At 45.8% G+C, this 13,370-nt stretch overlaps 1 protein-coding gene across 1 annotated transcript in view; it reads left to right on the top strand.

Annotated features, from left to right (window-relative positions):
• Positions 1–1,562: 1,562 nt before the first annotated feature.
• ERICH6 (glutamate rich 6) overlaps positions 1,563–13,370 on the top strand; it is a 30,666-nt gene continuing 18,858 nt past the window's right edge. The window contains exons 1-7 of the mRNA XM_041733896.1: positions 1,563–1,676; positions 1,776–2,106; positions 2,513–2,570; positions 7,773–7,864; positions 10,577–10,639; positions 10,938–10,993; positions 11,083–11,199. Coding sequence (XP_041589830.1) covers positions 1,563–1,676; positions 1,776–2,106; positions 2,513–2,570; positions 7,773–7,864; positions 10,577–10,639; positions 10,938–10,993; positions 11,083–11,199 — 831 coding nt within the window. The remainder of the gene's footprint in view (positions 1,677–1,775; positions 2,107–2,512; positions 2,571–7,772; positions 7,865–10,576; positions 10,640–10,937; positions 10,994–11,082; positions 11,200–13,370) is intronic.

Below are 13,370 nucleotides of genomic sequence, written 5' to 3'. Positions count from 1 at the left end.
TCACCGAGCCCCACTGTCTGACAGTGTCCGATTCAGAGCAAAACCTGGCTTGCTTAGACCTTCTCCCAAATCATCTAACCGAGTCTAACCATCCTCACCCTATAGGTTCTTTCCACCATGCTCTTCCTAAGACACCAGGCTGTAATTGGTGACAACCTATTTAACTCTGGGTGTGTTCCCAGGGTGGTCTTTGGCCGAATGCACAGATGGTGGTAGGCTCCCATTTCGCATTCACTGATATCCACAAGCATTTTAGGGGTAAAGTAGTATTATTCCCACCAATTTACCCCCAGAGAAACTGACCATGAACGTGGTCAACTGATTTAACAGAGATCACATCCGGAGACTTCTAGGCCTAACCCTGCTCACTTAATGCAGGGGTCAGGCCCCACCCTTGGAACAACACCGAATGGCCTCCGCCACAGGGAATCTCGGTTTGCGCTCCCCTGTTCCCCTGCCTTACAAGTGAAGTCAAACAGCAAAAGCCCAATTCATCCCACCAGGAACATTTCTCAGACTTGAGAGGCCTTTAAGAGGAAGCTGAGGGACGCCTGGGTGGCTCAGCGGTTGAGCGTCTGCCTTTGGCTCAGGGCATGATCCGGGGGTCCAGGGATCAAGTCCCACATCAGGTTTCCTGCATGGAGCCTGCTTCTGCCTCTTTCTCTCCTCTCTCTCTCTCTCTCTGTCTGTCTCTCATGAATAAATAAATAAAATCATTAAAAAAAAAAAAAAAGGAAGCTGAACTCTGCAGTGAAGATGTGTGTCCCAATCTGGGTGGTGAGTGGACGTCCCTTACATATTATTCTGTATACAAATGTTTTGTGTGTGTACACATATTTTACAAAAGTGCAATGAACTGAAAGCAAAGCCCCCAGGAAGACACAGGTGGTACCAGGCCTCGCAACTAGAGCGAAGCACCCATCTCAGGCACAAAACTGGAAGGGTACAAAAATCTCATTAATTGGAAAAAAAATCTCATTAATTGGGGCACCAGGATGGCTCAGAGGTTGAGCATCTGCCTTCAGCTCAGGCCGTGACCCCGGGGTCCTGGGATCGAGTCCTGCGTGGGGCTCCCTGCATGGAGCCTGCTTCTCCCTCTGCCTATGTCTCTGCCTCTCTCTCTCTGTGTGACTATCATAAATAAATAAATTAATTAAAAAAAATTTTTTTTAAATGCAATTAAAAAATCAAATGCAATTTAAAAAAAAACTACGAGGCCGGGACCTGTTTTTGTAATAAAGTTTGATTGTGAGTTCCCAGCAGCAGGTGCCTACTCAAAACCCAAAATAGCAGGTGGCCTGGGGGGGGGGGGGAAATCCCCAGGAGCCCCCGCCTGGACACCCACCTGCTGGGAGGCGCTGTGAGGACCCGGAGCCCAGGAGAGAAGGGGAGAGAAGGCGGGGGGCCGGCGGCGAGGGGGTCCTGCCCCTTTAAATCCAGGGGTTCGCGGCGCGGGCACGTTGCCCAGGGAGACGGATGCACCGGGCCTGCGTGCTCTGGCCCGCCCCGGTCGGGAGGCCGCGCTGGCCACTGCGCTAGCGGCAGCCCTGCTCCCCGCAGCCATGGCCAACTTGTACTCGAGTCCTGGCTTCAGAAAGCCGGAGGAGGAGGGCCGGGAGGAGGAAGAGGAGGAGGAGGAGGACTTGGAGGAGGGGGAGGAGGAGGAGGACGTGGAGGTGGTGGAGGATGTGGAGGAGGAGGAGGAGGAGAAGGAGGTGGAGGTGGAGGACGTGGAGGAGGAGGTGGAGGTGGTGGAGGATGTAGAGGTGGAGGAGGAGGAGGTGGAGGAGGTGGAGGAGGAGGAGGTGGAGGAGGAGGAGGAGGAGGAGGAGGACGTGGAGGAGGTGGAGACGCAGCAGAAGGTGGAGTTGGTGGAGGCGGCCGAGAGGGCGCTGGAGGCGCACCGGGCGTTCAGCGATGCGTACCTGTGGGAGGCCGCGGCCTTCGGGCACAGCAGCTGCGAGGGCTCCGAGCCCCTCCTGCCCCGCCTGGCCAGCGTCGCCAGCCCCAGCCTGAGCCCGACGCCGCCGCTCAGCGCATCGCCCAGCGGGTCCTGGAGCGAGACGCCGAGCAGCAGCGCGGGGTCCAGCACCTCGTCCCAGAGAAGTAGGGGCCCCGCGCCCCCCGCGCCCCCGCGCCCCCCGCATCCCCCGCGCCCCCCGTCCCGCCCGCTCCCGAGTTAGGGCGTCGGGGAAGCGCCTGGTGCACCTGCAGGCCTGGTGCCCGCCCGGGTCGGGAGGCCGTGTTGGACACTGCGCTAGCGCAGTTGTTTGGAGGATTCTCCACCTCCCAGGACTGACATTGCTGTCGGGGCCGAGGTTGGGAGATGGCCTGCCTCTGGCCCCGAGCCCCCACTGCCCCCCCAAATCCGCTTTGAAATAATCAAAAATGTCCTCAGATGTTGCCAGAGGTCTCCTGGGGCCCGAGGCCTAGGGAGGGGGGCACAACTTGGCCTTTTGTGAACCGCTGATTCCGAAGCAGGGGCTACATCTTTTGATGTCTCCTTCAACAGATTTTCCTAAAATATTTCAGACATTTCGGAAAGACCTGCCTGGAATGAATTTAGATCGGTAAGAAAATGTTTTGTTTTCTTATTATTTTTTTTTGAAGCTGGTGTTGGTTACCTCTTGGATGAACACGTCTGGAAGTAGAGTCCAATGATCCAATGATCTGGGGCGCTTATAACGAATTTATTTATCCACAAAGGTTTTTTGGAAAAACCATGCTGTTAGACACTTTGGAGATTGAGACGAGGTCCCTTGTCCATCTACCTGCGGAGGTGGCCCGTCCACTTAATATAACATGAAATGATAACACTGTGCCAGGGCTACATGAACGAGGGCTGTGAACATTCGAGGAGGAGGGCTCTGCTGGCTGAGACAATGATCACAGACGCCTTCCCTGAAGGACACTGGAAATTAGGGTCTTCCCCCTCCCTTTTTATTAACTATTGTTATTGCTGTTAGCCCTCAGGCACAGGAAGACACCAGAGAAATACTTTTTGGAACATCTTTATGAATCTTCCCTGAAATCTCACAGCAAACCTGAGTCCACAATCTTGAACGACCATTCACCTAAGCTGTGCTTTCACAAGCAACTTTTAAATTCTTAAGCATGAGGAGGGCTGTTCTGTCCCGCTGTTATGTTTTCATTTATCCTTTTAATTCAACTTCTTAAGAAAAAAGTAACATGCACATGGTTAAATATGAAAGGATACAAAGGCATAAAATAAAAAATCTCCATGCCCTTCTTCATCACCACACCCCCAATCCCCAGTTAACATATTGCTGACAGTTTGTTTCTATTATAATTTTATTTTTAAGTAATCTCTTCCCCCAAGTGGCTCAAACTCACACCTCCGAGGTCAAGGGTGGCATGCCCTACTGATTTTGGCAAGTCAGCCACCCCTCCAATATTATTCTAAACAGCATATTTTCTTTCCCTGATTTATCAATTTTTGCCATAATTATGGGCTTCCTACCCATGAAAGATGAGAAATATAACTCATTTCCCCCCTCTTCATTTTTGGTATTTGTTATTTTTTAGGTTTTCTAGCCTTTAGGACTTTATTTAAACCTCTACTATCTGATTTCTCAACTTTAGCAACTATCTACTAACTCATTATGAAGTTAACACACTAATGCACTTCTACTTTCTTCTATCCTCTCACCCCTTTCTCCCCCAATTAACAACAAATCATACACATTTTATAACAAACTATATTAATGTGTAATATATATTCACACAAAGTCATTATTTTGCCAAGTTTTATTATGTTCATATTATGTTTTTACATAGTTAACTCAGTACAGGTTGATTCTAAAAACTGAAAATCGATCAACAATATGATTTGATGCTGAGAACCCAACAATGTGATTGGATTCGTGCACACTCAAAAAAATAAAAATAGAAAATAGAAAATAAAACACCCCAAATCCTATGTCAGTAAAACTTGGCTCCTAAAAGGGAACTTGTCAACTCTCAGTTGTTAAGTGTCTTCAGCTTTCCTGAGCGGGGTTCAGTGGCCACCGTTCCTTGATTCCCATAGTGCTTGCTTGCTTCGATTCCTTCTCTGTTTGCTGGAGAAACTCCTCAGGTAATTATCTCATGCAGATCTCGTGGGTAGTCAGATTTCTGAGTTCTTGCCTGTCTGGAGGTTTCTTCACTTTACCCTCATCCTTAATTAACAACATCACAACCTGGCATAAAAGAATGCATTTAAAGCCCTTTTCCTCGGCGCTCAGAGGGCATTGGTTCTTTGACTTCTAGTACTCAGTACTGCTGATCATTCTGAGTCCCAGACACCAGCGATATGGGATTACTTCCTTCCCTTCATTTGTCTCTGTTCTTCCCTTCAGAACCCCTCCTGGATAGCCGTGGCCCCTCTTGGACGGCTTCAAGCTGTTGGGTGTTTATATGAAAATATACAGCCCTTGAACAAGAAATCTTCTCTTGGTATTCCTATTTGTCATTTCCCAGAAGCCAGGTCTTGTTCTCTGTTTCTGTTCAAATCACTGTTGCTCTTAAATCTCTTTTTAGAGTGCTCAAATAAAAATCAAGTTCTTTTTTGTTCTTTGAAGTTGTTTTTTGTTTTTTGTTGTTGTTGTTGTTGTTGTTGTTTTTCAGGATTAGTCCTGTTTATCCAGTAGGTAGCCGGGATGGAGTCATTTCTGCAGCTGAGTAGCTCCTCCCAGGGCTGGCCTGGCAGGTTGGGAGCCCTACGTGAGTGGATGGGGGACGTCAGAGCCAGCCTCTGGTGGAGTGTCGGCAGGAAGCAGGCAGGTAGATACCGACTATAACTGGGGTTGGGATGAGGACATGTCGTTGTGTGGTTGGAGTTCTCCATGAATTTTATTTCTAGGTGGCATGTGCCTTCCTCCTTTCTCATCCAAGCCTATTAGGCAGGTCCTGTGTAACCTCATGCTGTGCTCTGCTTCTCTTTCCGACCTTAAAACTCCCCAGAGACGCTGCCCACTCTGTAGAAAGCAGTTCTTTGGGCTTCATCTGTAAATAAAAACAACTGCCCCTGTATGAGGGGAGAAGAAGGGGTTTGCCTGCCTGGCCCACTGCTTTGAATTAACTTCTCGAACTCCTCCGATAGCAGTCCCAGGTCCCTCCTCTCTGCATTTGGTTGAGCCTGAGCTAGGAACATCCCAGAAGAACTTTATTTACCTCTCTTGTCTTGAGCTGTAGTGGTCTGCACTCTGGTTTTCCATCAAACTAAAGCCATTTCTTTTTGTTCCTTAAGGACTTCGGTATTATTTGTCTATGGATGACACCTTTCTTATTTTCCAGGGTTATCTTTTTCATTATTTTGTTTGTCTGTGTTATTTCAGGAAGACCTTGGAAAGGAAGGGGAGGAGAGTTGGGTGCTCCACTGACATCTTGACCCGAACTTCTTATTGTAGGGGAACATCTCTTTACATGATCAAATTCTTAATTTCTCCTCGTAAATCTTCTTAAGAAGATGCTTCTTTTATATTTCAAAGCATTCTCTGGTGAATTTGGTAAGATGGTGTTTTTTGTTTTTTTGTTTTGTTTTTTGTTTTTGTTTGTTTGTTTGTTTGTTTTGGTAAGATGGTGTTTTTAAGGAAATGTGCCCTTAAGAAGCCATAAAAATGCAATCGATACTGGCTCACCTAGTTTTTTTCCTGTAAAAATTTTGAAAGGTTTATTTTTTTATTGAAGTTCGATTTGCCAGCATACAGTATAACTCCCAATGCTCATCTGGTCAAGTGCCCCCCTCAGTGCCCGTCACCCAGTCACCCCAACCTGTGCCCACCTCCCCTTCCCAACCCTTTGTTTGTTTCCCAGAGTTAGGAGCCTTTCATGGTTTGTCTCCCTCTCTAATTTTTCCCACTCCTTTCCTTTATAATCCCTTTCACTATTTATTATATCCCCCATATGAGTGAGACCATTTGATGATTGTCCTTCTCCTATTGACTTACTTCACTCAGCATAATACCCTCCAGTTCATCCACATCAAAGCAAATGGCGGGTATTCATCCTTTCTGATGGCTGAGTGATATTCCACTGTATACAGAGACCACATCTTCTTTATCCAGTCATCTGTCAAAGGACACCGAGGCTCCTTCCACAGTTTGGCTACCATGGACATTGCTGCTGTGAACATCGGGGGGCAGGTGTCCCATTGTTTCACTACATCTTTATCTTTGGGGTAAATACCCAGTAGTGCAATTGCTGGGTCGTAGGGCAGTTCTGTTTTTAACTCTTTGAGGAACCTCCACACTATATTCCAGAGTGGCTGCACCAGTTTGCATTCAGTGCAACAGTGCAAGAGGGTTTCACCTTCTGTTTTTTAATTCTTTAATTACTATTGTTTATTACCTTTCTGGTTGAAAATGGGATCAACTGTAGGTGGTGAGATGAATGCGGAGAAACACAGGTTTTGAAGCCGAATAGGTCCAGGCCTCATCTGTATCTGCCACATGCAATTTTTCAGAAGTTCCCTAGAGCCTCAGTTTCCTTGCTGGTAGAAAGGGAATATTAATAGATGCCTTGATTAATTTTTGTGAATATGAATGAAATAATGCGAGTAAAGCAACTACTATGAAGGTACTACTGCATAGTAAGTTCTCAGTGTCAGTTCTGTTACCCTCAGTCACCTGCCAACTTTACACAGAATTTCAGAAACAAGCTTTGGTGTTGGTTTGAGGAAGGCAAAAAGACCTTGATGAATAATGTATCGATGTTGTTAACCATTGAATTGGGAAAAAAGCCAAACGTTAAACATTGTCTAGGGATTGCTCTACACCTTAACGCTTGGTCCCTGTAACTTGTCTCTCTGGGAGCTTAGATAAATAGGAATCCCCCAGAGACTTGCACAGGTGGCTTCAGCAGAGCTATTCTTCACTTATTACAAGACACAGTCATCTCAGAATTAAAACAACCCACTGCTGCAAGATGCCAAGGAACCAAGCATCAAAAAAAGGAAGGTGGAGACTTAAGAAAACTAAAAATGGTAAAAAACAAAAAATAAAAATAAAAAATAAAAAAACGGGGTGGACACAGCCCTAAGTCTGACTCATCCATTTGAAAAAGATTTGATAATTTTATAAGATCCAGCAAATTATTTAAAAACCTGAAATTCAAAGAGGCAAAGGAACTTGAAGCAATAATTATTTACTTGTTACCAATTAACAGTCATTTTAACTAGTGAAAGTCCATGTCTGCCTTCCTGTCATGTCAGTGATAATGCAAGTGACTGAACTACTTGTAGAAAGAATACAAATTGTTTGGTTACAATGCATTTAACTTCAACCCTTTAAAAAAAAAAAAAAAGGTTGTATTATTTTTTAAACTATTTAATTGAGGCACCTGGCTGGCTTAGTCAGAGGAGCATACGGCTCTTGATCTCAGGGTTGTGCATTCGAGCCCCACACTGGGTATAGAGATTACTTAAATAAAATGAGCAAAATGTCTCATTGAAATTCAAGTAAATGTTTAAACACACGCACCGTCACTGCCACCACCAAAACACATGCACAGAGAAAGTTGTAGTAATTTATTCCCTAGAGGGAAAAATATGGTACTGGGAGCCTCTGGAGCTTAGGAAGGAGTACTTTCCCTATGATGCAAACACACTGTGCCTGACTTTACTGAGAGATAAGAATGGAAGAAAACATTTCAAAGAAAATAGAAACCACGATCTTCTCATGTAGGTGCGTTGACCGTTAAAATGTACTATATTTGGAAGAACTGCTAACAACTACATAGGTATACTCAAAACTAACACTTTGTCTAAACTTCAGGACTATGTATCACACTTTGTATCCAGGAATTCCAACATCAGTGCAAACAGAAGAAAGCTGGCTTCAAGAACTTTCTGGCAGAAGGCAGAGGAGTGAGTAGTTTGATTTCTTAGCTTTAACTGGGAGACAGGCTTGCACATTGGAATGAGCATGGTGGTGAGAGGTGGTGGGAGAGCCGGATTTGAATCCCAGCCCAACGCAAACTGACATGGAGATGCCAGGGCATGAAATCTTAGCTCCAAGGAGTCTCAGAATCTTCATGTGTCGGTAATAAGAATAATACCTCAGTCACAGAATTGTTATGAAGATCAAAATGAGATTAAATATTTAAACTCTTTGGCCCCTAGTCTGTAATAAATGCCAACATTTATGTTCTCCATTATATCTTGATACATAGCTTCATTTTTTATTAAGAAGTGATATGCACTTCTGTTTCTAAACATCAACCATTAGGAAATAAATAATACAAAAATTAAAATTGTAATTTATCCCAGGGTAAGTAATTATGAATAGCCTTTCCTTTTACCTTTTCTGTTTGTTTTATATTATGTCGCTTATTCATCAGATGCTTGTTGAGCACCTTAGCACATGCCAAGCGCCTGTCATTGTCCAAACCGTGTTCTAGGAAAATGGCAATGGAGAAAAACAAAACCCCTGTCTTAGTGATCTGGTATTAAAGTGTGGAAGGTAGAGGTGATGGTGAGATAGATAATACAAAAAATAAGCAAATATGTAGTACATTAAGCGATAGAAGTGCTAAGAAGAAAAAGCAGAGGAAAGGGACAAGATTTGTTGGGTGTCAAGGTTACACAGGGTGCTCAGGGAAATCTTCACTGAGAAACTAAAATATTTGAGCAAAGGCTTCAAGGAGGTGGGTGAGCAAGCCAGGATGATCTCCGGGGGCAGGCATTGGGACTAGCAAGCATCTCCTCCTAGAACCAGGGGACAGTGGGTGTGGCTGCAGCAACGTAAGTAGGAGGAGAATCTGAGGAGAGAGAGAGAGCCAAAGGATCAACTGAGAACCAAAGGTTATTCAATGGGAACAAAGTGAAAAGATGCTAGAGGGTTTGCCCAGAAGACTGACAAAATCTAACCTAAAAAATGAACCAAATATTAAAAAGTTAATAATCCCCAGATGAACCCACACAGTCAATGTAAATCTGATGGGATTTTTCAATGGCCTCTGACGAGTTGTTTTGTGGCCCTGGCCTAGCAGTGTTAAAAGACAAACTGAGGCATTTTCAGATTTCTAAGTTTGAGCAAATGTGGATTGAAACAGAGCAGTGCCAGACAGGAGATAGAAGCACTCCCCAGACAGGAGTGAGGCCAGAGCTTTTGACAGAGAAGACACCAGAGCAAAACAAGGAAATTTTTTGATTGGCTATAGTATAGTCTAAAGAGTTGAGTTATTTGGGAAAGCCTGGTTGGCTGTTTTCAGGTTGGCTATTCTTAACTTTGAGGCATTTACAGGAATTGACTACGGCAGATTTCGGTTTGTTTACCGAGGCAACCAAGGAAGGTGTTTGGGCCACCTCGTCTCATGGCCATTGGTCTGCACCAAGCAGGAACCTCTCCATTTCTTCCAGATCTCCTCTCATAGTTTTTCTTTTTCCCATAGAGGACTCACGCAGCTCTTACTAGTTTATTCCTAGCAGTTGTAGTTGTACTGATGTAACAATTGGACACTTTTTTCCCAGTTTTATTTTTTTAATTATTGTCAATGCGAAGGAAAATTATTGATTTCTATATATTAAGCTTGTATCTGCCCCCCCCCTTGCAAAAATGTCTTATTAATTCTAATAGTTTGTAAGGTGAAAGTCTATGAAACAACATTTCCTGTGAGCAATAGGCAACTTTGTCTCTAATTTTTCTTTTTACTTAGCAGTGTATCATGGGCATCTTTCCATGCCATGAAAGGTCCACCTAATTCACTGGAACGACTGCACAGCATTCCCTTATACACAGTTATTGTGGCTTATACCTAATAAAACTGATTGCTAGACATTTCAGAGTCGGTTTGGTTTGATGTTTTGAGCTCTCCCCATTAACAGAGAATGCCTTAATAAAAATCTTTGTGCATTCATTTTTTTTATATCTGTGCTGGTATTTCTGTTGGACAAGATGCCTAAAACATATTTAAAATGTTTTCAGATACTCCACATAGGAAGTGCATCGTTTTCTGAAGTCCACTTATTTCTCCACCCGCAGTCCTTGCTGGCACTGGCTCCGCAAACAACTAGGCCAGCTCCCTTCCTCTACCTCTGTCCTGTTGTAGGTGGATCTGATTGGTTTTCCTATTCCAATTCTATCAGTCTAAATCTTCTAGATGTTTATTCAGAGTTGCCAATGGGTACCTTCCCCATTTCCATCACTGCCTGGAATCTGCAGAGGGAATAATCCTCATAGTTGAGTTCAGTGTCTTAAACTAGAACCTTCAGCACCCCACCCCCTGAAAAATCTCCTACACAGTAACAGACATAAGGTAGACAAAGCGGTACTTCAGAAAAGCAGAAAACAAGAGTTGGCAACACAACGTTTATAATCAAGCAAGATGTGCATCTCTGCAGTAGTCTAGGACCAGAAAGAAACAAGGAAACACTCTTAAATGTGCTCACCAAGGGTGACTTTCCTCTGGTCCTCATTGTTGATAAAAAGGTTATTTGGAAAAGGCAAAAAAAAAAAAAAGTATAAGGTAAAGCAAACACAAATAGGGTATTTAGTTTTCCAAGAGGCATATCTTGTTTTACATTACGTCGCTTTCCTTCTTTGTCAGAACTGATGACAAACGTGCACTCATTTTACAGGGAAGAAAACCTCCTCTGTATCTAAGGATACTGAACATGAAAATCTGGCTTCTAAGTTAAGAGGTAAGTGGATGTTTGGAGTTCCCTCCCTTTGCGGGCAAAGGCCAACTGGCCCTGGGGAACCAGCCTGAACTGGACAGCGCCCGCCTCCTCTAGAAAAGCCCTCCCCTGAGAACATACTCGAGGACGGGGTGAAAAGGTTTCAGGGCATTTAAACTGTGTGTGTGTGTGTGTGTGTGTGTGTGTGTGTGTGTGTGTCTGTGTGAGTGTGTGATGGGGTGGTGGGGGTAGTGGGTGACGAGAAAGTGGAGCACATGGTTATAAAAGTGTTAAACTTTCCTTCCAAATTGATGCTTTTCAGAAAAATGGGTAATTAATCCCAAAGAGCGAAAACTGAGTATTTTATGTGAGCTGGAGGTAAGAAATGTTTATCAGTCCAACAGTACTCAGTTTTCATGGTAAATGTCACTTACTCAAACATCAGTTCTCTCTTTTTAAAAACGTAGTTTAAAGAAGACTTCATAACCCTGTTCGAGCCTTCCCTGAGGACCTTGCCGAGCATCGGGCCACCGTCCATTCTGCAATTCAAAGGAGAGAGCTCCAATTTAGGCATTAACTTCAAGGTGATTTTTAAATTCATGCTATTTTGAAGTTTTAAAATTTTTGCCTATTAATAAATGATGTAATAAGCCACAGGATGATTTGCCTGGAAGACAGCGAATCTACTTTAAAAAACAAAAGCGGGCAAAGAGCTCTTTTACCTGGAATAGCACTTAGGGCGGCTGTGTTCCTTTGCTAGGATTGCTGGAACCATCTACTGCCAACGAGGTGGTTAAAACCACAGCAACTTACTGTCTCGCAGTTCCAAAGTCTAAGAGTTCAAAACCCAGGTATCAGCCAGCCCGGCCTCTAGGGGAGCATCCTTCCTTGCCTCCTCCCCTGGCCCCAGTGTGGCCATCCAACCTTGGCCTTCCTCCAGCCCCGTGTTGGCTGTCCCAGCATTCTCTGCGAGCCTGTGTCCCAATGTCCCTCTTCTCCAAGGACACAAGTCTTCTTGGATTATGACCTAATGATCTCTCCTCTGCACTTGGTTCCATCTGCAAAGACCCATAGCTAAACAAAGCCCCATTCACAGGTACCAGAGATTAGGACTTCAAAATATCTTTTCAGGGGACACGATGCAACCCGTCACAGTGGCCACCAAGCCTGGAAACAAAGATGAACATCTGCCATACTTAGTCATCTCAAGTGACCCATTAGTGCCTCTGTCTGGTGGGCGAGGGAAAGGCCATTGTAATAACTCTCACGGGGTGGCACACCGCCCCGCTGCCCTGGAGCAGTGAGGGACTGATTGCTGGTAGGATTATTTCCAAACCCGGATGGTCTGGCCGTGTGGAGAGAGCTGCACCCCTCCCAGATCAGGGCCCCCTGAATTACTTCCTTTGGGGTATGCTAAAGGTGCAGGCTCCCTCACTGGAAATAAGAGCCGGCCATGGTGTGAGGCAGCAGGCCGCAGACGTGTGTGCAGGGTCAATGGGAGTGCTGTGTGGACCCACCGACGTGCGGCGCATTGCCGCCTTGGGGTGCATTCCACTCTGCAAGTCTAATGAAGGGGTGACACAGTCAATACGTCATGTAATAGCAGTCAGTATCTTCCTGTTTATAGTGGTCCAGGTTTCTAAACTCTGGACTCTTCAGGCTGAAATTCTTTTTTTTTTTTTTTTTTTTTTAAGATTTTATTTATTTATTCATGAGAGACACACACAGAGAGAGGGGGGTGGAGCAGAGACACAGGCAGAGGGAGAAGCAGGCTCCATGCAGGGAGCCCGACATGGGACTCGATCCCGGGTCTCCAGGATCAGGCCCTGGGCTGAAGGTGGTGCTAAACCGCTGAGCCACCTGGGCTGCCCTGGAATTCTTTATTCAAACCTAGCTCCTTTCTCTTCCTGAACCATTAAAGCTTGTACCCCAGGAAGTTGCTGGAGTTTTCTTCAGCTGACACCCGGAGACGGTCCTGAACATGAGGAAAGCCCAGTTGCCTTTCTTCCAGGGTGTTTTCCCGCGCTGGCATCCAGATCTTGGGCAGATGTTTGAGGTCTGGTAGATGGGGCTCTGACGGGTGGCAGCCCCGCCCTATTCGTGGTCTTTGGAAGCACCTCCACCTTGCTACCCCGTGGGGGAAGGGACTGTGGGCTGAGAAGCTAATCACTATGGAAATGGCCTGGCATTAGCACCCTCTCTTTCTGCCTGCTAGGTCACTTGGGAGCCAAACTAGATGTGTCACCACCATCTCTCCCTGACAGGGCTTTACCCTCCCCCCCAAGGGTTCTGCTCTCACCCATGGGCAGTACTTATCTTTGGGTAGTGTCAGTAGCCTCAAGATACGGGCCATCACTCCAGAGTGGTGAGTGCCTGGCTGCGCTGGCCACCTCAGCCACCCTTTGGCCCCACGGTGGCCATTTTGCCGGGCCCAGAGACTGGCGAACACAGCTGGCCTGGTGGTGTTCATGACCTGCAAGTGCGTGATGAGGGGTTGCCCTGGAGGCCTGTGCTGAGGCTTGGCTGCTTGCCTGCCCAGGAGCCCCTATAGTCACAGCCGTGACCTCAGATCACCCACATGACCATAGAGAGAGCCTCAAGCCGTGAGCCCCCAACTCCAAGTCTCCCATTGCTTCCCCTGGTCTCCCCCACACTCCTGAATTACCCTTGCAGCACAGACAGGAGAACTCAGACCCCAGCTGGGGCTCAGGTGTGTTATCCTTCAGCGCCTGCATCTGGTGACACACTGTAACCC

The sequence above is a fragment of the Vulpes lagopus genome, chromosome 19, assembly GCF_018345385.1.
Source record: "Vulpes lagopus strain Blue_001 chromosome 19, ASM1834538v1, whole genome shotgun sequence".
Lineage (NCBI taxonomy): Eukaryota > Metazoa > Chordata > Mammalia > Carnivora > Canidae > Vulpes > Vulpes lagopus.
This window is presented reverse-complemented; position numbering and strand designations above follow the sequence as displayed.